The sequence below is a fragment of the Panthera pardus genome, unplaced genomic scaffold (assembly GCF_024362965.1).
Source record: "Panthera pardus isolate Hobbes unplaced genomic scaffold, ASM2436296v1 HiC_scaffold_6, whole genome shotgun sequence".
NCBI lineage: Eukaryota > Metazoa > Chordata > Mammalia > Carnivora > Felidae > Panthera > Panthera pardus.
The window spans coordinates 127,569,631-127,589,324 of NW_026526991.1; the positions used below are offsets into that span (position 1 = coordinate 127,569,631).

General features: G+C 39.3%; 1 protein-coding gene across 1 annotated transcript in view; it reads left to right on the forward strand.

The window, feature by feature from the left end:
• The first annotated feature begins 2,801 nt into the window (after window positions 1-2,801).
• FAM107B (family with sequence similarity 107 member B) overlaps window positions 2,802-19,694 on the forward strand; it is a 229,122-nt gene continuing 212,229 nt past the window's right edge. Inside the window, exon 1 of the mRNA XM_019460734.2 lies at window positions 2,802-3,215. Coding sequence (XP_019316279.1) covers window positions 2,802-3,215 — 414 coding nt within the window. The remainder of the gene's footprint in view (window positions 3,216-19,694) is intronic.

Consider the following 19,694-nt stretch of genomic DNA (forward strand, 5'->3'; position numbering starts at 1 on the left):
TAACTTGTCTTCCACTGATTAACAATTAATTTTGTGATTCCAAACACTGCTGCAATGAACATTTCTAGACATATCTCTAAGCATAGGTATATCTGTAGAATAAATTCCTAGAGGTGAGTATGGGATTGAAGCCTGTTGGAAAGTTCCTCTTTGGGGCAGATGTGTATTTTTGGAAAGTGATATTGTATAGTGATTAACAGCATGAACTCTGGGGCCGGGCTGCCTGGGCTCATAATCCTGGCTCTCTTCCTTAGCAATGCTGTGACCTTGGGCAAGTTACTTAAGTTTCTGTGTCTTGTTTTTCTAATGGGTAAAAATGCAAATTAATAATATCACCTTTCTCCTAGAGTTGTGAGCATTAAATGAGTTAATTTGTTGAGACTCATGACTGCTAATAAACACTCAATAACCATTATCTGTTAATGTTGTTATTTTAGGTAAGACTTAGCTACCATGCTAGCTAAAAAGAAGTCACTGTTCTTCGTGGGCTGGGGCTGGCACTTTGGCCAGAGTTCCTGGGTGTGCCCCTTAAGGGAGACCAGGTGGTCCTTGTGGCCGGGCTGCAAACTCAGGGCCAAGAAGAGAGATACAATGGGTCTGAGGAAGGCTCAGAACTTTTTTGCCCAGAAGTCTACCAACTGTAGCCACTTGAAAGCTGCATTGTTAACTGTGGTCTCTCTAGTTCTAGACAGTGCTTGGCATGTAGTTGAGGGAATAAATGAATGAGTGAATGAGACCAGGTTTAGGAATGATTTTTACTTCTCTTTAATTCCTCCTATCATCCACAAGCCTTCAATAAACCATTAAACCATTGTTAATCATTACATATTCGCTTGACTGTAAACATACTTGGTAGAGAGGGGACCAAGAAGGCCCCATGTGAGGGACGCATCTTGGAGTCACCCTGCCTGAGGGGACGATAGCAACCATGGTAGAAGTGAGACAAAACACTTGGTGAGGGAGCCTGCTGAAAGCCTGGACTTCTTGCTATCATGGGGAGGGGGGATTTACACTGCTTGTACTTGGATATTAAAAGGAGAATGATCTCTCAAGACTGGGAAATCTGGTATACCTGAGTTAGCACAGGCTTGCTGCATGCTAACCTCTCAAAAATGGTGGCTTTTTATTTAAAAAAATTTTTTTTGATGTTTATTTTTGTGAAAGAGAGACAGGGCACAAGTGGGGGAAAGGCAGAGAGAGAGAAGGAGACCCAGAATCCGAAGCAGGCTCCAGGCTCTGAGCTGTTAGCACAGAGCCCAACATGGGGCTCTAACTCACAAACCACGAGATCATGACCTGAGCTGAAGTTGGACGCTTAACCAACTGAGCCACCCAGAGGCCTCATTTATTTCTAAATTTTGGTAAAGACTAAAGCAAAGTCTGCATTGATGCTGTATCTGCCTTCCTCAAGCCATATCTGACTTGGTGTATGTTGGCTATGACTGCCCATTCAGAGCAATATTCCCAGTATAGCTGTTATGTTGATGACTGTCAGGTTGAATGAGACTCACAGATCAGATAGGGAGCAGTGATCTCGGACTTTCTACCAGCCCTTCTCAACAGTATAACCTAGCATTAGTCTCTTGAAATTTCAAAGAGTTGTTTTCTGTCTCTGTAAAATGGAGGATTAGTGCTATAATATCCACCACCTGTCTGGACTTAAAAGAACATCTTGACATTAAATTAAAAGAGAGAGAAAATGAATAAATTAGAATGGGTAATATACCCTGAAATCTTGATCTGAAAGTCACTATTAATGGTAAAACCATTACAGTATTATATTTCTCTAACATTTCTAGCAGATGTTTGGCTAAGGAAAAATCTCAATTTTGAGCGTATTCTTAGAATATGGTTATAATTTGTTATTTTTCACCATTCACATATTGATGCACTGAAAAAGAGAAGATCTATGTTCCAAAGGGGGTTATTTTCTAAAATTAAGTAATATATACAGTAAATGAATGGAACACGCATTCACACATAATACTTGTGTTAATTGTTCATTTGGGCTAATTCGTTTTTTGTTTCGGTGTTGTTGAAAATTAATCAAGGACCTAGATGGGTAGTGAAAAAACAAATTAACAAAGACTCATTTATAGTTACCAGAAGGAGTAATATGGATCCTGAAGCCAGGAAGCTTGTTTGGAGAAAGATCCAGATAAGTCCCCGTAACATTAATCCCCCAAAACATGGATCTCTCCAGACAAAAGATTCAAACGTACCTCCTATTTTAATAATGAAACAGCTGCCAGGGTCGAGGACCCTCTGGGGGTCTTCGTTTGTGATGGATAAATGGGTGGTGTTTGTTTTGTTTGGGGGAATCAATATTTGAAGGGGGTAACCGAAGAAGGTTATGTTGCTGTTATGATGTTATTGATACACGGGCTAACGCTATTATGGTGGACGCTATCAGGCTACGTTATCTTTATGCCTCCAAGGTAACCTGAAGCAACTGTCTATTGACTTGGCACTACCTTACACTGGAGCGTCTGCCCGGCCTTGGGACTGTAACCCAAGCCAACACATGCCTCACAGGCAGCTTTCTTTAGCCACTGACGGCATCAAGGAAGGAAGAGCGTGAAATCACCCGGGATGGGATGGATGCTTCCGAAGGGGAGTTGGCTGCTAAGTGACTCCTAAGGAGGGTGGAATTGCCATCTCTTAATTTTGTATTTAGGAGTAACCACTAGCAAGTCCTTCTCTTCAGACAAGGAGATACTTATTAGAAGGAAACCGGAGGTGATCTGAATCCCTGGAAAAGTTTCCCCCACTTTGAACTTTGCAATGTTTCACTGCAGGTCATGTCCACGTGGAAAGCAAGGCTCACCAAGAGACTGAAATCTCCATCTAGAAGGATGCATCCATTTCCATGCTCAGCTCTGCTTGCTTGTTTCGGGAATACAAGGGAGAATGCGCCCTTTGATCAGCCCAGCACAGCTGATCCTCATTCCACCATCTATGTTCAGCCCACGGCCAAAGCAGACCAGCACCCAAGTCGCTCGAGAGGGGAAGAAGGAACTCCAGAGAAAAGGCGCGATTCCAGCATCCGTTCAGAGAGAAATGGCAGTGCAAATCTGAGTTCAAGTAATCACAGTGCCAACCAGCCTGCTGAGACCCCTGAGGATTCGTCTGGGTCCTTAGAAGGTAAATCGGACTGTGAAGCAGTTACTTTCCAGACTTCTATCCCCAGACCATCAATTATTGAAATGCCAACGGTGAGTTTTCCCAATGCTGTTATAGAAGGAATAGTGTTGGAGGAGAGTTCTGATCATTGGTGGATTCCTTCAGGAAACAAACACGGTTAATGTTATTGGTGAATAAGATGTTGAGGGGAACTCTTAGTAGTGAGAGGAAGTGTGTAAAGCCTTTTAAATTCTCATAAGGTTCTTAAAGGATGTAGAGGGAAGCAATGACAATAAGCACTGGGGCCTTAATAATGGCTAAAATTGGCCTTTAATTAACTGCCCATGGTGCTTCAGAGCCAACGGTGTCTCAATAAAAGATTAAGGGTAAGGTAGTCTGGGAAAGCTTTTTCTTTTCTTTAACTGGTACATGAATTTATTTATATGAAAACCCACAATATAGAAGATTTGTTCACAGAATTAAGAAATTGCCCCTACTTAAAAGGAATCACATGGTATCAAAGCAGTCTGGGAAAATTTGGAAATGATGAACCCTATGCATAGCAGTAAAGAAAGGAAGCGACCTATAAAACTATTCATAATATGGGTGTTCCTCTGACAGTTTTCCAAGACTTAGAGGCAGGAGAAGGAAGTTATTTGGAAAAAAAAAAGTGCTGCTGCTCTTAAAAGGCATAATCTTGATATATTTATCTATTTTTTTTAGAGGTATTACTGAATTTTTAATTGTTGAAAATTCTGATTGGATTTAGCTGCACAGCCATGTCAAAGTTCTTGGCAATCCCAAGAGGCAGGGTTTCTTGAATAGTGTTTTCTAGAGATACCTCTTGAGCATTTTTTGGTTATATTCCTGGTCAAGAAGCTTAGGACCAGACTTAAAAAACTGTGAACTATTTGGGGATCCATTACTAAGACATTCTGATTTTTCAAAAATCATTTTTTTTCCATCTAGTCTAACATATTTTGTCTGACTTGGTCACCAAGAAGACTCATTAGCATTGAAAACTGCAAAACAGTGCAGATAGGGTTAAAACATGTTTTTAAAAATAGTTTCATTTGATATTTTACATGCTTATCTTAAATTACTGAAGCTCAGCTCTATTTTCTACATCCTTCTATTCTGAGATTGGACAGAGGATTTCACCAAACCCTCTGTTATAGCAAGAACTGTAATGGTTTGTTTTTGTTTTTGTTTTTCCCCTAGCACCACTAAATCAAAACCTCAAAAAGTAAACAAAAACCAAAACATTTGTTGGTCAATTTTCAGTTTATATACACATGCAGATTAAGATATTTTTAGTAGTACTGTAGTTAGCTGAGTGGACATCATGGCCAAGTTTTTATTTGTTGCATGTTAAAGGAACCAATGATGTACCATTTGATTCCAGCAACCTAGGACCCACCCTGTATTGCTAAATACAGCAGCACATACAAAGGGTTGATTTTATTTTATCTTCCTGTTTTAGTGGCATATGTGATACAGGGACTCAAAGTAAATACGTGTATTCAAATATAACCAATTAAACACGGCAGAGTAACACCCATATTAATTGCCCACTAGTATGAGCAAAGGCATGGATAGACTACAGAGGTGAGGCAGGCCTTACGATGGAAACAACCTCAATGCAAGATGAAATATAAGTGTCCCAAAGAAGACACACGTGAGACAGTTGAAAGGAGGTTGGAAAGGTACATTGCAGGGGAGGTCGAATTTGAGACTGGTTTTTTAGAAGGTGGGTTAGGATTTTTAAAGGTAGAGATGAAGGGGAAGACATTGCAATAGAAGAAAATTGTGTGAGTAAAATGATGTGGGGGAATGTAGCATAGGGACAGGTACATCAGATTGGCTAAATTGGAGAGGTACCTTGGAAAGGTAGATTGAAGGCAAAAGTGGGATGTCTTGAATGCTGTGGTCAGAACTGAATTTAGTAGGCAGTGGGGAAGCTTTAAGAATTTTGAACAGAGAAATGTCATGCTTAGGATTTCATGAACAGGTACAGCTATGTAGGATGGATTAAAGTTGAGAAGACTGGAGCTGAGGTCATCATAACAATCCTGGCCTGAGGATATCATAGAAAGAAGAGAGGAAGGTGAGGTGGGTGGGGAAAAGAAGAATGGACCCTGCGGTAGTAAATACAGTAGCTGCCCAGGTCCCAAACTGGGTAGGGAGGGAAGTGAGACCAAACTGGCAGTGGCGAAATGAAAACATTATGAAACTAAGATCGGGCTGTTGGGCGGAAAGTGGGTCTGCGGGCATGGTAAATGGGCCTCTATTGTAGTTCTTTCTGTAGCGGGGATCTAATATTTATAGAGCACTCACCGTATTTCTGCTTTACAGGGAATATTCCATGGACCCCAGTTACAGTGAGGTGCATATCCTTATGAGTCCCATTTACAAATAAGGACACTGACACTTAGAGATGGTAGGACACTTGCCCAAGGTCATGAAGGGAGGAAGAGCCATGATTGAAGCCCAGATCCTTATTATTACTGGTGTGGTGCTTGAGGATTTACAATGAAATATTCGTCCATGATCTCACTAGACATGCAATTAAATTAAAATTTCATGTGTGTGTATGTGTATTTGTATGTAAATGTATCTATGTATATAATCATCATCATTATTATTTGCTTTTTATTCATTTGCTTAACTTAAAAAAAACAACTTAGATTCATGGTGTATAACACAATGGAAAGGGACACTTTCCACTTTGCATCCTGCTGATGACAAGACTTTGTTGATGATAGTGTGGGACTGTTTTGAGATCTTCTGATTAAAAGTGCCATAAGACTGCCCAGATTTTTCATTACCTAGTAATTTTGTAGTGACATGTTTTCCCTCGGCAGATGACGAATGAGCTTATTTTATTATAGTCTTGCCTGGAGGCAAAAGTACTTCCCACTGTGATACACTGATCCTCATCATTTAAGCTGCCTTGGTGGAAACAACAAATAATACTCTTTTTTAGAGCTGAGCCTCAGAACATAACCAAAGCTAAGAAATGGGGACAAGTCCCTCTATCTGTTTTTAGTTACCTGGTATTCAGACAAGAAAGTGATTTTTAAAAATCTGAAACAATGCCTTGTCTGAGAGGAAAAGCTGAAGATAGAGAGGCCAAGTGAACTAATTAAAAAAGCAGGTTTTTGGTGGTGTAGATGTATGTGCACATATCTATATTTATGAAGTGATATCAATTAGTCTTCAATCCTTTTGTGGCCATCTCTTCCATGTTCCAGGCCTGCAATCAAGGTGATAATAACCCTAAAATTGGAATGTTTTATGGCTCCTGGTTTTCTTCTGATTGTAATTTTTTTTCTTTCTTGGTGGTCTTGCAATTGAAGTGTCTAATAACTGGTGGGATTGTAGAGTTAATGAAACACAGCAGTATGCTGTTTATTTTTCTGGCCAAGAGTTATCATGTTCTTACTGTGTGCCAGGACAGCCCTAGCTCTGAGGAAACAAAGACTGAAGACAGAGTTTATGAAGTTCCCTCCATTCCAGTGGGAGATACAGTAAACAGGTGGTGTCAATGCAATATGAGAAGGTTTATGGGTCAACAATAGACACCATAAGAGCACAAGGAAGAGACTCCTTTCCTACCCTTGGGAAGACAAGGGAGGCTGGAATATACAGAGAAGAAGGGGTTCTACCTTATTCTTTTAAACTTTGCTTCCTAGTTGAACGGTGCTATTTTCCTCCTCCCTCCCTCTCCCTTAAATGTTGGCAGTGTAAGGACACAGTTCCCACACTAAGCAAGTCTTTCTACAGCAGTGGTAAGTTTTATCTAGTTCTTACTTCAACAAAGTAGCCTGCCTGACACAGGAAGAGAAGGTAATTGTGGTTTGGGAAATCATTCCTGGGTATTTTTAACTAAAAGTTAGTTTTGGGGGGGGTGCCTGGGTGGCTCAGTCAGTTAAGCATCTGACTCCTGATTTCAGCTCAGATAATGATCCCAGGGTCATGGGATTGAGCCCTGCATCTGGCTCCTTGCTGAGTGTGGAGCCTGCTTAAGATTCATTCTCTCTCTCTCTCTCTCTCTCTCTCTCTCTCTCTCTCTCTCTCCCCGCCTTGTCTCTCTGCCCCTGCCCCTGCTTGTGCACTCTTGCTCAGTCTCTCTCTCAAATAAATAAAACGAAAAACATTTAGTTTTATAAAAAGGAAGGGAAACAGGGCCTATCTTGGAGTTGAAAACACCATTGCTTTTAGTAACAGGCTGGTTTTGCTGCTAGACAGAGAAGTGGTAACCAAGATATCCCTAGACCCCAGGCTTAGGCTGTCACTGCTTTTTAGAGTCTGAGTCTCCGTTATGCCATCAAGAAACACAGTTTTGTCAGTCATCCTTCTGTAAGACCTAGTTCCTTGATACCCACGCTTACAAGAGCCTGATGTATAAATCTGAATGACCGTTTAGTTGTCAGCCTGGAGGACTGTCAGGGTAGGGCTTACTAAGCCATCCATTTATTTTCTCTACAGGAAAATTATACACAAAGAGAAATGATAACCAGAAATCTGTTGGAGAGTGTGAACTCAGAGGAAGTGGGGGCTACATTTTTTTTATTATAATAAAATATACATAAGATAAAATTTACATTTTTAATTATTTTTACATATACAGTTCTGTTGCATTAAGGACATCCACAGTGATGTGCAACCATCACTACCATCCATCTCCAGAATTCTTTTCATCTTCTCCAACTCAGACTCTGTATTCATAAAACACTAACTCCCCATTCACCATTTACCCTTCTTCTCATCCACTGGCAACCACCCTTATACTTGCGGTCTCTAGAAATTCAACTATTCTCAGTACCTATGTAAGTGGAATCAGACAGTATTTGTCCTTTTGCATCCAGCCTATTTCACTTAGCATAATGTCCTCAAGGTTCATCCATGTTGAAACATGTCAGAATATCCTTCCCTGTTAAAGCTGAATAATATTCCATCATATGTATATATCACGTTTTGTTTACACATTCATCTGTCAATGGACATTTGGGTCATTTCTACCTTTTGGCAACTGGGAATAATGCTGTTATGGACATGCATGTACAAATATCTCTTCAAGACCCTGTTTACAATTCTTTTGAGTATGTACCCAGAAGTGGAATTGCTGTGTCACATGGTAATTCTATCCGTAATTTTTCAAGGAATGGACATATCGTTTTCTATAGTGGTTGTACCAAATGCACCAGCAATGCACAAGGGCTCCAATTTCTCCACACTCATGCCACCATTTGTTTCTAAAGTTTTTGTTCATTTGTTTTGACAATAGCTATGATAATGGGAATGAAGTGGTATCTTGTTGTGGTTTTGATTTTCATTTCCCTAATGATTAATGTGATATTGAACTTCTTTTCATGTGCTTATTGGTCACTTGTGATCTTCTTTGGAGAAATGTCTATTCAAGGCCTTTGCCTTTTTTTTTTTTTTTTAATTGAGTTGTTTTGTTGTTGTTGAATTATAGGAATTCTTTAAATATTTTTAATATTAATCCCTTGTCAGATATATATGATTTGCAAATATTTTTCTCCCATTCTGTGGGCTGCCTTTTCATTCTGTGGATAGTGTCCTTTGATGTACAAAAATTTTAATTTTGACAAAGTCCAATTTGTCTATTTTTTGTTTTGTTGCCTATGCTTTTAGTGTCACATTCAGTAAATCACTGCCAAATCTAATACCATCAAGCTTTTTCTCTATGCATTCCTCTAAGAGTTTTATAGTTTTAGCTATTACATTTAGATCTTTGATCCATTTTGAGTAAGGGTCCAAATGAATTCTTTTGCATGTCGATATCCAATTTTCCCAACACCATTTGTTGAAAAATTTGTCCTTTTTCCATTAATGATCTTGGCACCCTTGTGAAAAGTCAATTCACCATATATATGAAGGTTTATTTCTGGACTCTCTATTACATTTCATTGGTTTATGTGTTTGTTTTTTATGCCAGTAGCACAATGTTTTGATTACTATAGCTTTGTAGTAAGTTTTGAAACCAGTAAGTGTGAGACCTCCAACTTTGTTCTTCCTTTTCAAGATTGTTTTGGCTATTTGGGATTCCATATGAATTTCAGGATGGATTTTTTTTCCTACTTCTGCAAAGAAACATCATTTGGATTTTGACAGGGATTACAGTGACTAGTTAGACTGCTGTGAGTAGTACTGACATCTTAACAATATTGGGTCTTCCAATCCATGAACACAGTTTGTCTTTCCATTTATTTGTGTCTTCTTTAATTACTTTCAGCAATATTTTGTAGTTTATAGTATAAAAGTCTTTTGACTCTTCAGCTAAGTTTATCTCCAAGTATTTTATTCTTTTTGATGCTATTGTAAATGAAATTGTTTTCTTAATTTCCTTTTCAGATTGCTCATGTTGGTGTACAGAAATACAATTGATTTTTGTCCATGTGTTTTGTGTTCTGCAATTTTGCTGAATTCATTTATTATTTCTTTTTAAAAATTTATTTATTTATTTTTAGAGAGATAGAATGTGTGTGTGAGAGTGGGGGAGTGGGAGGGTTACAGAGGAAAAGAGGAGGAGAGAGAGAATCCCAAGCAGGCTCCACACTGCCAGTGCAGAGCCCAATGCAGGGCTCGAACTCATGAGCCACAAGATCATGACCTGAGCCAAAATCAAGAGTCGGACACTTAGCCGACTGAACCACCCAGGTGCCCCTCATTTATTACTTCTAATGGGGTATGTGTGTGTGTGTGTGTGTGTGTGTAATCTTTATGGTTTCTACATATAAGAGTATATCATTTGTGAACAGATAATTTTACTTCTTCCTTTACAATTTGGATGCCTTTTATTTCTATTTCTTGTCTAATTGACTGGAATTTGGAATGCTACTCAACAATACTGTGTTGGATAGAAGGGCAAAAGTTAACATCTTTGTCTTGTTCCTGATCTTAGAAAATAAACTTTCAGTCTTTCATCATTGGGTCTGATGCTACCATTGAGCACAACATGGGTTTTTCAAATACGGCTTTTATTGTATTGAAGTAGTTTCCTTCTATTCCTATTCTGTTGTGTATTTTCATCATGAAAGACAGTTAAAGTTGGTCAGTGCTTTTTCTGAATCAATTGATATGATAATTTTTCCTCTTTATTCTGTTAATGTGGTGTGTTACAGTGATTGCTATTTTGTATGTTGAACTATCCTTAGATTCCAGGGATAAATCCCACTTTGTCATGGTGTAATCTTCTTAACATGTGGATGGCATTCTGCTTACTATGATTTTGTTGAGGAGTTTTGCATCAATTGTCATCAGGGATATTGGCCTCTAGTTTTCTTTTCTTACAATGCCTCTGTCTAAGTTGGGTATCAGGGTAATGTTGGCCACACAGAATTATTTACGAAGTGTTCCTTCCTCTTCAATTTGTTTTGGAAGAGTTTGAGAAGGGCTGATGTTAATTATTTACACATTTGGTAGAATTCACCAGTGACACCATCTGGTCCAAGGCTTTTCTTTGTTGGAAGGTTTTTTGGTTACTGATTTAATTTCCTTACTAGTTATAGGTCTATTCAGATTTTCTATTTCTTCATGATTTAGTCTTGGTGAAGAGGAGCTACTTTGATAGCATCACTGAAGTATGGTAATTATAATCATGATTACCAGTTATTGAGCACTATTAATAGACTAGGCATGGTGCTAAGGCCTTACATGGATTAGCTAATTTGATACTTCTAATCCTTTTGCAATGTTAGTTCCTGATAATCCCAATCACTCCTCACTCAAAACTTTCCGAAGCCTCTGCGGTTCCCTAAAATATTAATCACGTCTTCATGGTGGCCCGCAGATCCTATACAAAGTATACCCTATTGCCTCTTGGAACTTATCTCCTACTGTTCTTACTGATGGGGAAACTAGGACTCAGTGGAGGTAAGAAATCTGAATCATTTCCACTCTAAGGGTAACCTTTTTAGCAGATAGGAAACTCAATTCAACCAGTCAAAGCAAGACTTCCTTGGCCAGTGCAGAACTCATGCTACCAATAACTAAATAGCTGCTTATTCAGCTCTCCTTGTCTAGGCTCCATGCCCACCCTTCTTTTCTTGGCACAGTCTTTGTTAAGACCTGGGATAGTTTAATTAATTGGGTTTCAGCTTCCTTGGTTAGAATCAGATTCCGGTCATGTTCTGTTGGAGCTACATCAAGGCCACGCTAATTTGAATTTGGTGTTGGAGAGACTCCTGGATACCTATTAACAGAAAAGCTCCTGGAGCTATTCACCTCTACAGGCAAGTGATCTCATTCAACAAATTTATTTTGATTTTTAATGTCTTAAAGTTATCTTGAAGTTGATCCTTGAGAGTACCATCTGCAGAGGGTAGTACTACTTAGAAGCATATTTTAAACTTGTGTGTGAACATCTATCATCCCTCATCCCACTGTTAACTCCACATCCCCCTTCTATAAGCATTATTGGTAGCAATTCTGCTACGCTGCATTTCCATTTTCTGGTACAAATCAGTTTTCCTGCATTTCTTTATAAGGAAATCTTCCCTTCCTTTTCTTATGGGCCAAAATAGAAGAGAACACAATTTTAGACTACGTATAAAAACAAATATCCTATTAAGGAAGTTCTCTGCTAGGCAGATGATTTTATATAAAAATTTTTTAATAGAAAAAACTTATAAATCCATGCAAATATTACTTTTCTAGTTCCTTTTCATGCTCCCTACCTCCCAACAAGGGGGCATATGAGCTGCTGGGGACTCCATCCCATTCATTTTAGGGTCTGACAATTTCTTACACTAGGTTTCTACTTTCAAAAGACGTTAAACACAGTGCCATGATAGTGCATGATATACCCAGTGTACTTAGGAATTTTCCAATCCAGATATTCAGTTTCATCCCAACTGGAAAAGAGATAGCTTCCTGGCTTCTCTTAGAATGAAAGAAAATAAATTATCCTCATAACACCATGAAAATTTACATCGCACAGCTTTGACTATTGGAGATTGTCCATAAAAGACTACAGAGAATGGTAAAAATGCAAAATTTTCGGAAAATTTAGAGCTGAGGGGCATATATATTCCAAGCTAAGAAATGAAAGTTGAGTGTATAATTTCATCAAATTTTAAAGCATAATTTTCAAGTGAGGTTACTCTGGCATTTACAATTCAAATAAGAATGATAAATATTATCTAAGTAGGTGTAGATACGTTGGAGAGAGAGAAGTACAAAAGGAAGAGGTCAGCCCACTTTTGAGCTGCGTCTATTTCTAGCTCATCAGAGAGAATCTGGCAATCTGCCCATGACCTACTTGATCTTTTGCCCTCATTTTCACAGGTGGTTAACAAAAGAGCAAGGTTTACTTTGTTCATAGTCACTGGCCTGGAGTGTTACACCGAAGAGCTACCAAAAAGATGCCAATTCATTGATTAGACCCATTTTCCCTCAATACTTGGATCTGTAGTGTTAGAATTTCCATTCTCTTGATTATATAACATGCAATTGTACCTCAGTTAAAAAAATTCCACTATTCTACTCATTGGGTATGCTGGAAATGAACATTTCTTCTGCTCCAGGACCCACAGGGGCTAGTTGAAAGAATGTGCTATATTAATCATGGTAAATTAGAGGTGGTTTTTCTCCCCCAGCCAAGGACACATGTTAACCTGATCTGAACTGCCTTTAGTTTTACATTCACAGTTCCTCCTTTCCAAAGAAAATAGAGCTCACTAAGTTAACACTCCTGATGTGAGGTTGACACACGTGGTTTTGTAATTCTGTACCAGGGGAGGTGAGAGTTTGGAAATTTGGGGATTTAGAGGAAGGGGGAGAGTCTCTACAAGGGGCATAGGACTGCCATGGGAAGTGTTTATGATTTTGTTGTGGCAAGATGGTTTGTGGGTATCCCCCGTTTAGTTAAAGAGAAAATGACAACTCAGGCAACTGTTAGAAACTAAATACACTGGCATAATTTGGTTGTCCACAGAAAAAGAGAAACTTTCCCTCAAATAGACCACCCCCATAAGGAGAATCAGTTTCTGTAACTTAAAGCACCAAATCTCAAAAAGATGTGTCGTACATTACTTATTACTAAGGGTAATTAATGTACTGCAATTTGGAAATCATAAACTGCCTTTAATACTTTTTTTATATAAAACAATGCATACTCTTATAAAAATTCAAATGTGATATATATACACTTGTCATTAGAGCTAATTCAAAGTTATCTCTTTTTTTAAGTCGCCCATGTATGTTCAAAAAAATCTTTGCCAAAGGCACCAAGAATACACAATGGGTAGAATGCACTCAAACTGCAGCACGTGATACAGAGAGATCATTCATGAAAGGAATAGCCAATCAATGTGCCAGATTTCATTGCTGTCTTATTTTAAGAAATTGCCACAGGCACCCCACCCTGATCAGTCAGCAGCCATTAACATCGAGGCAAGACCCTCTATCAGCAAAAAGATTATGATGTGATGAAAGCTCAGATGACAGTTAGCATTTTTTAGCAATAAAGTATTTTTTAATTAAAGTATGGAATTGTTTTTTTAGACATAATGTTATTGCACACTGTAAATAGACTACAGTACAGTGTAAGCTTAACTTTTATATGCACTAGGAAACAAAAAAATTCATTTGACTCATTTTTTGTGCTATTTGCTCTATTGCAGTAGTCTGGAACTAAACCTACATATCTTTAAGGTATGCCTGTGCATAAAACTAAAAAGCTTCTGCATAGCAAAGGAAATAGTCAATAAGATTAAAAGGCAATCTATAGATTGGGAGAAAATATTGGCAAACCATATATCTGGTAAGGGGGTAATATCCAAAATATATAAGGCACTCATACAACTCAATAGCAAAAAAACCAAATGACCCAATTAAAAGATGGGTAAAGGCCCTGTATAGACATTTTACCAAAGAAGATGTAAAAATGGCCAATGGGTATATGAAAAGATGCTCAGTACTACTAATCATCATGGAAATACAAATCAAAGCCACAATGACATATCATTTCACATCTGTTAGGATGGCAGTTATCAAAAAGCCAGAAGGACAGGAGAAAAGGTAATGTTTATCGCTTACACACTGTTGATGGGAATGTCAACTGGTAGAGGCATTAAGGGAAACAGTATGGCAATTCCTCAGAAAATTAAAACTAGAACTACCATATAATCCATCAATCTTTTCTTCTAGGTACATATCCAAAGGAAATAAATTCACTTTGTTGAAGAGATATTTGCACTATGTTCACTGCAGCATTATTCATAGTACACAAGACATAGAAACAATTTGAGTGTCTGTCAATGGGTGAATGGATAAAGAAAATATAACCCCCCCCCCAACACACACACGTATATAACAGAGTAGAATTCTGTCATTTGTGACAACATGGATAAACCTGGAGGACATATGTTAAGTGAAATAAGCCAGACACAGAAAGACAAATACTTTATGATTTCACTTATATGTGGAAGCTAAAAAAGTTGTCCTCATACTAACAGAGTGCTTGTTGCCAAGGGCTGGGGATGGTGGGAAAAGTATAACTTTCAGTTATAAAGTGGGTAAGTTCTGGAGACCTAGGGGGAGATAAGGGGAGGTGTTGAGCTGGGCAGGCAGTTGCTGGCCAGGAAGTGCTGATAGTGAATAGAGGGCATGAGAAAATTGTGCAGTAGAAGCCCCATAAAGGGTACGTGGGAGGCTATTTAAGGAAGAACTTGAGGGGGAGCATCCATGCACATACCCTGAACCAGTAAGAGTCCTCTTATCTGGGAATTGTTTGCCTTTTTGGCTGATTTGGGTGTTTCAGGAGAAATACACCTGAAGCAGCGATGGACAAGACTAAATGATTAGACCCTGGTATGGAGTGAAGCAATGGCTCTCTCAGAAGGCTCTCATTCTCAGGTCCTTTCCTAGGATTCCAGGAGGTCTGTCTGCAGGAAAGATTGTTCTTATGACTGAACTTCTACCAGGACTCCTCTGACCTGGATGTATAATACTTGAGTCTCTGTAGGGAGAAGTAACTTGGTGTAGTGGAGTTACAAGTTATTGTGAGTTCTTTTGACCATTCAAAATTGTCCAGTAAACATTGGTATCCTCCAACTATTAGAGGCAGGTAGGGGCTATGCCTACCCATTCACAACCTGCTCCGTGATGATATGTTGCAATAAAGAAAGCTTCACATGAATTCTGCCACAGGTACAGATGTTTTTTGCCAAGCAGGCCCCAAAACAGGCATATTCCTTGATCCTGTGAGCTGGAAGAAGTTCCCCAGCTTCTGTTCTTTTACACAGTGGCCCCTTGCACAATTAAAATGATGTGTAGGAACACAGCAATATTCTAATGGCAAAACCAACAAATCTTCTATTCAGAGGGGGTGAAGGTATCCTCTGCTAATCAGAGTCCAGGACCAAAATCAGAGTCCAGGATTTTACCATAAGGGAGTTGGATTTCTGAACTTGCCACATTCTTATACTTCATTCTGCAAAGGCAAAAAGGCTGATCAGTTACATACCTTGAATACCATTCATTTCACAAGTGAAAAATGATTTCCAAAATCTTATCCTAATTGGTGGATCCTCTTGTTCAGACATAGCTAACCTCATTTGAAGTGCTTGGTGTAGCTTAGTCTGAATACAGACCCCTGATTAGAGTCCTTCACATACTGACAACCTCTGAGCATCAACTCCGAGACTCTGTTTGCTCTCAAGAAAGAACAAGGAAAAATGTGCCCAAATTTGGCCTTTGGACATTTTGGGGTGTGAATGGGATGCTTAGTGCTGCTGTCACCATCTTGTGAGAGGAGAGAACAAACCTATGAATAAAAGCAAGTAATCTAGAGATGGCAGAGCAGGAAGGCAAGAAAGCATCTGGGTTGTTGAGGATGCCATGGAGCTACTTCAAGTGCAACTAACTATCCTTATGGGATAGATATTCAAAGTGTTTATGCGGAGGTTATGTTTTTTAAATTTATTATTTATTTTGAGAGAGAGAGTGAGCGAGCAAGAGCGCAAGCAGGGGAGAGGCATAGAGAGAGTGAGAAAGAGAATCCCAAGCAGGGTCCAACTGTCAGCACAGAGCCCGACCTGAGGCTCGATCTAATGAACGTGAGATCATGACCCAAGTTGAAATCAAGAGTCGGAGGCTTAACCGACTGAGACACCGAGGCTCCTCTATGCTGAGGTTATTTTAAAACAATCACTGTTTCGACAAGGACGGTCAGACCCACCTGTCCCTGGGAAATCTCCAGGTGGACCGACAGCCATTTCAAATTCAACGTGTGCAGAAATGAACTATCTTTCCCCCTAAACCTCCTCTACTGAATCGCTTAGGATGCTTTTAGCTGCAAGAGACAGAAAACCCTACTTAAATTTAGACAATATGGAAATGTATTCTTTCACTTAAAAACAAGCTCTGAGGTAAGGTGACTTTAGTGTTGACTGATTCAGCAGTTCAGTTCAATGAAGCCATCGACCACCTAGATTCTTCCATCTCTCTGCTCAGCCATCCTTAACATGGGCTTCACCCTACAAGTGGTTCCATTTGTGGTTATGAAATGACTGCCAGTAGCAGCCGGGCCATGTGCTTTCTCCCTCCCGCCCCACCACACACTTTGGACATGTCCTGCTCATTCTGCTCCTGTTCTGTCCCCCATTTCTGACACCATCCTCAACACCAGTTCCCAGTTGGTGCCCTATCCTGTCCTCTACTGGCACTTGGTGCTTACCTCACTTATGTGAGCACTTATTAAACTGCCCCATGTTTATGTGTCTGACTCTTATTGTGAAGAGCTTGAAGGGAAGGGGCTATATCTTTTTTTTTCTTTATAACGGGTGGCATCTAAAACTGTACTTGGCACATAGAAGGCACTTAACAAATGTTTATTAAATAAAGGGTGAATCAATAAAATAAAAATTAGGGGAGAGGCTTATGAGCCTTCATATATTTTTACCATGGGTATTTTATTTTGTACTGCCAATATATTTGTGGTCTATCTATTATTTTAGAAATTGATGGAAATAATTTAAGACTACACTAGGGAGAAGGTTTCAAGATATTTCCCCTTGAAGAACGAGCTGTTTATTACTCAGGTTTGAGATAAGAGACCCAGAAAAATTTATTCTGAAGTGAACTTGGCCAGAGGAAGTTTCCTTTCAACCGTCCTTGTAGTCCATTTTTTGAACCTCTCAGTGAATCTCCCACGTGGCAAAGCATTAGCTATTTCATGCTTCTGTTTTCCTATTTGCAAAATGAGGATGAGAGCTTTTATGATTCTAGTACTAGATTAGAAAGAATGACTATATAGAACTTCAAGCATTACAGGAAAAAAATATAGGATATTAATAATATAAATAATGATGCCATTAAAATGGGAGGAGAACAAAGGGATGCATTTACCTCCTACTCTGTGTAACTTTAATAGCATGTGGAGAAGTGTATGGATAATACTGTTCACATTAATAAGACACCAAGCTGTACTGAAGACACTGCTAAGAATGGCTTAATTTTTTCCCCTAGTTCTGGCTTTACAATGCTTTTGGCTAAAAAAAAAATTTTTTTTTTCTGTTGAATTGCAGAGAACCCAATATCTAAAAGACCTTTTTAGTTAATCTGGTTTAAGTATCAAGCACATGATTTCCTACTTAATGGGTCACTTTCTAAATCCAAGATAAAAGCTCATGATTTACATGTTACTGTTAAGCTAGAGAGTGTTAAAGAAGAAAAAAAGTAATTCGATTTAATGGGGAAAAATAATTTCAAATAAAATGTTCAGCAGGTTGTTTCTTTTGTGCTTTCAGTAATTGGTGTGACATCTAACTCTGAAGCCTTCAAGTCTTCATTCAGTCCTCAGTTCAACAGCCCTTAATGGGCGCTGGACACGTGCTGCGTTCAGGGCTGGGCATGCCATGAAGACCCAAGCATTAGGCTTGCCTTTGAGTTGCTTGCCATTAGGACAGGACTCAGGCAAATTGACAGCTGCATTATGAGGTGATAAATGCCAAAATGGCATTAATAGTTATTTCTATGGCTTACTGTTAAAATAATTTATACAATTATACACAGATTTTTCTTTCCCATCCAATGAAATTTTCATAAACCTTAATTTGATCATATATCAGCTTCTCATACTCACAGTCTCATATTTTTCCCATTTTGTTCTCTCCTAACGTCCTGTTTCCACACTCTCCTTGATCATTCCTTTCTCTTTTTCTCTTGACTCATAATTATGTTTCAGCATTTCTGCTGTCACAGAGAATCTCTATCTCCAAGGTCATTCATTCATTCATTCATTCACCTTTGTTGTGTCAGGGACTCTGTCAGTTCCGGGGGGAAAGCCCTTCTTTTAAGGGCTTGCTGTCCAGCTGATAGAGCAGAGGTGCCACAATAGAAATCTGGAGCACTAAGAAGGGAGTCAGTGAATCAATGCTACACAAGAGCAGGGTCTCAAAACTGAGAAGGTGTTCACTAGGTGAAAAAGACACAGGCATTTTCAGCAGCAGGTGACCAAGAACCTGACTCTGATTGGCTTAAATGGAAGGAGATGTCTTATCTCACAGAACTAGAAGTCCAGAGGTCAGCTGCCTTCATAGTTGCTGAAAGAAGCGAAGGGGCAGAATTGTGAAAAGACATGTGCTCTGTACAGTGTATCAGGGTACTCTGATAGCACAGGCAGGCTCTCAAGCAGACCCCCTCTTGCAGTCTCAGCCCATTTAGCACCCTGGGGCATATAAACCTATCTCAAAACATATGGCTAGATTTTTTTCAATGAAATTTTATTAAGAAATTAAGGGAGGGGTGCTTGGGTGGCTCAGTCGGTTAAGCGTCCGACTTTGGCTCAGGTCATGATCTCACAGTTCGAGCTCAGAGCTTGGAGCCTGCATTGGGTTCTCTGTCTCCCTCTCTCTCTCTGGTCCTACCCCACTTGCAGTCTCTCTCTCTCTCTCTCTCTCTCTCTCTCTCTCTCTCTCTCTCTCTCTCTCAAAAATAAACAAACATTAAAAAAAAGAAGTTAAGGGAAATGAAACAAATACAGACAGTGTTGAATGTTCGGAGAGCTTAGATTTTCTTTTTTAATCCATTTGCTGGCACTATTTGTATGTTTTTCTTCAACTAACCTGAGAATGCATGTCAGTAGCTCCAGCAGCCCAGCACAGACTTTTAACTTTAGATGAAAGTTTTTGCATTGCTCACTTCTTCAGCGACCAGTCGGCTAGCATGTCCTGCAGATGGGGACCCCATGCCCAGCACCCAGGGCATGCTGTTCATCACTCCACTCCTCTCCCTTGCAGACATTCTTAGAGAGGCACCACCACTAGCCTATCTCCCAAATGCCTGATCAGCTTCAGGCCTTTGAAACAAGCTATTCTTGTCCCAGGCTAGTTTTAAAATGTGTATTTGCTTAAGATAATCACTAGCTGGTTGTTCTGGTGAATTCTTCACTATAGAAAGAGTTTCTGTACATTTCACGTTTTTGTGTGGTACCATCTCTCTTGCTTGACCATCTGAATTCTATTAATTTCCTCCAAAGGCCAAAGGTGAAATCCTTCTTCTTGAGTTCCAGAGGCTCCTTGTTGAATGACATAATAGGT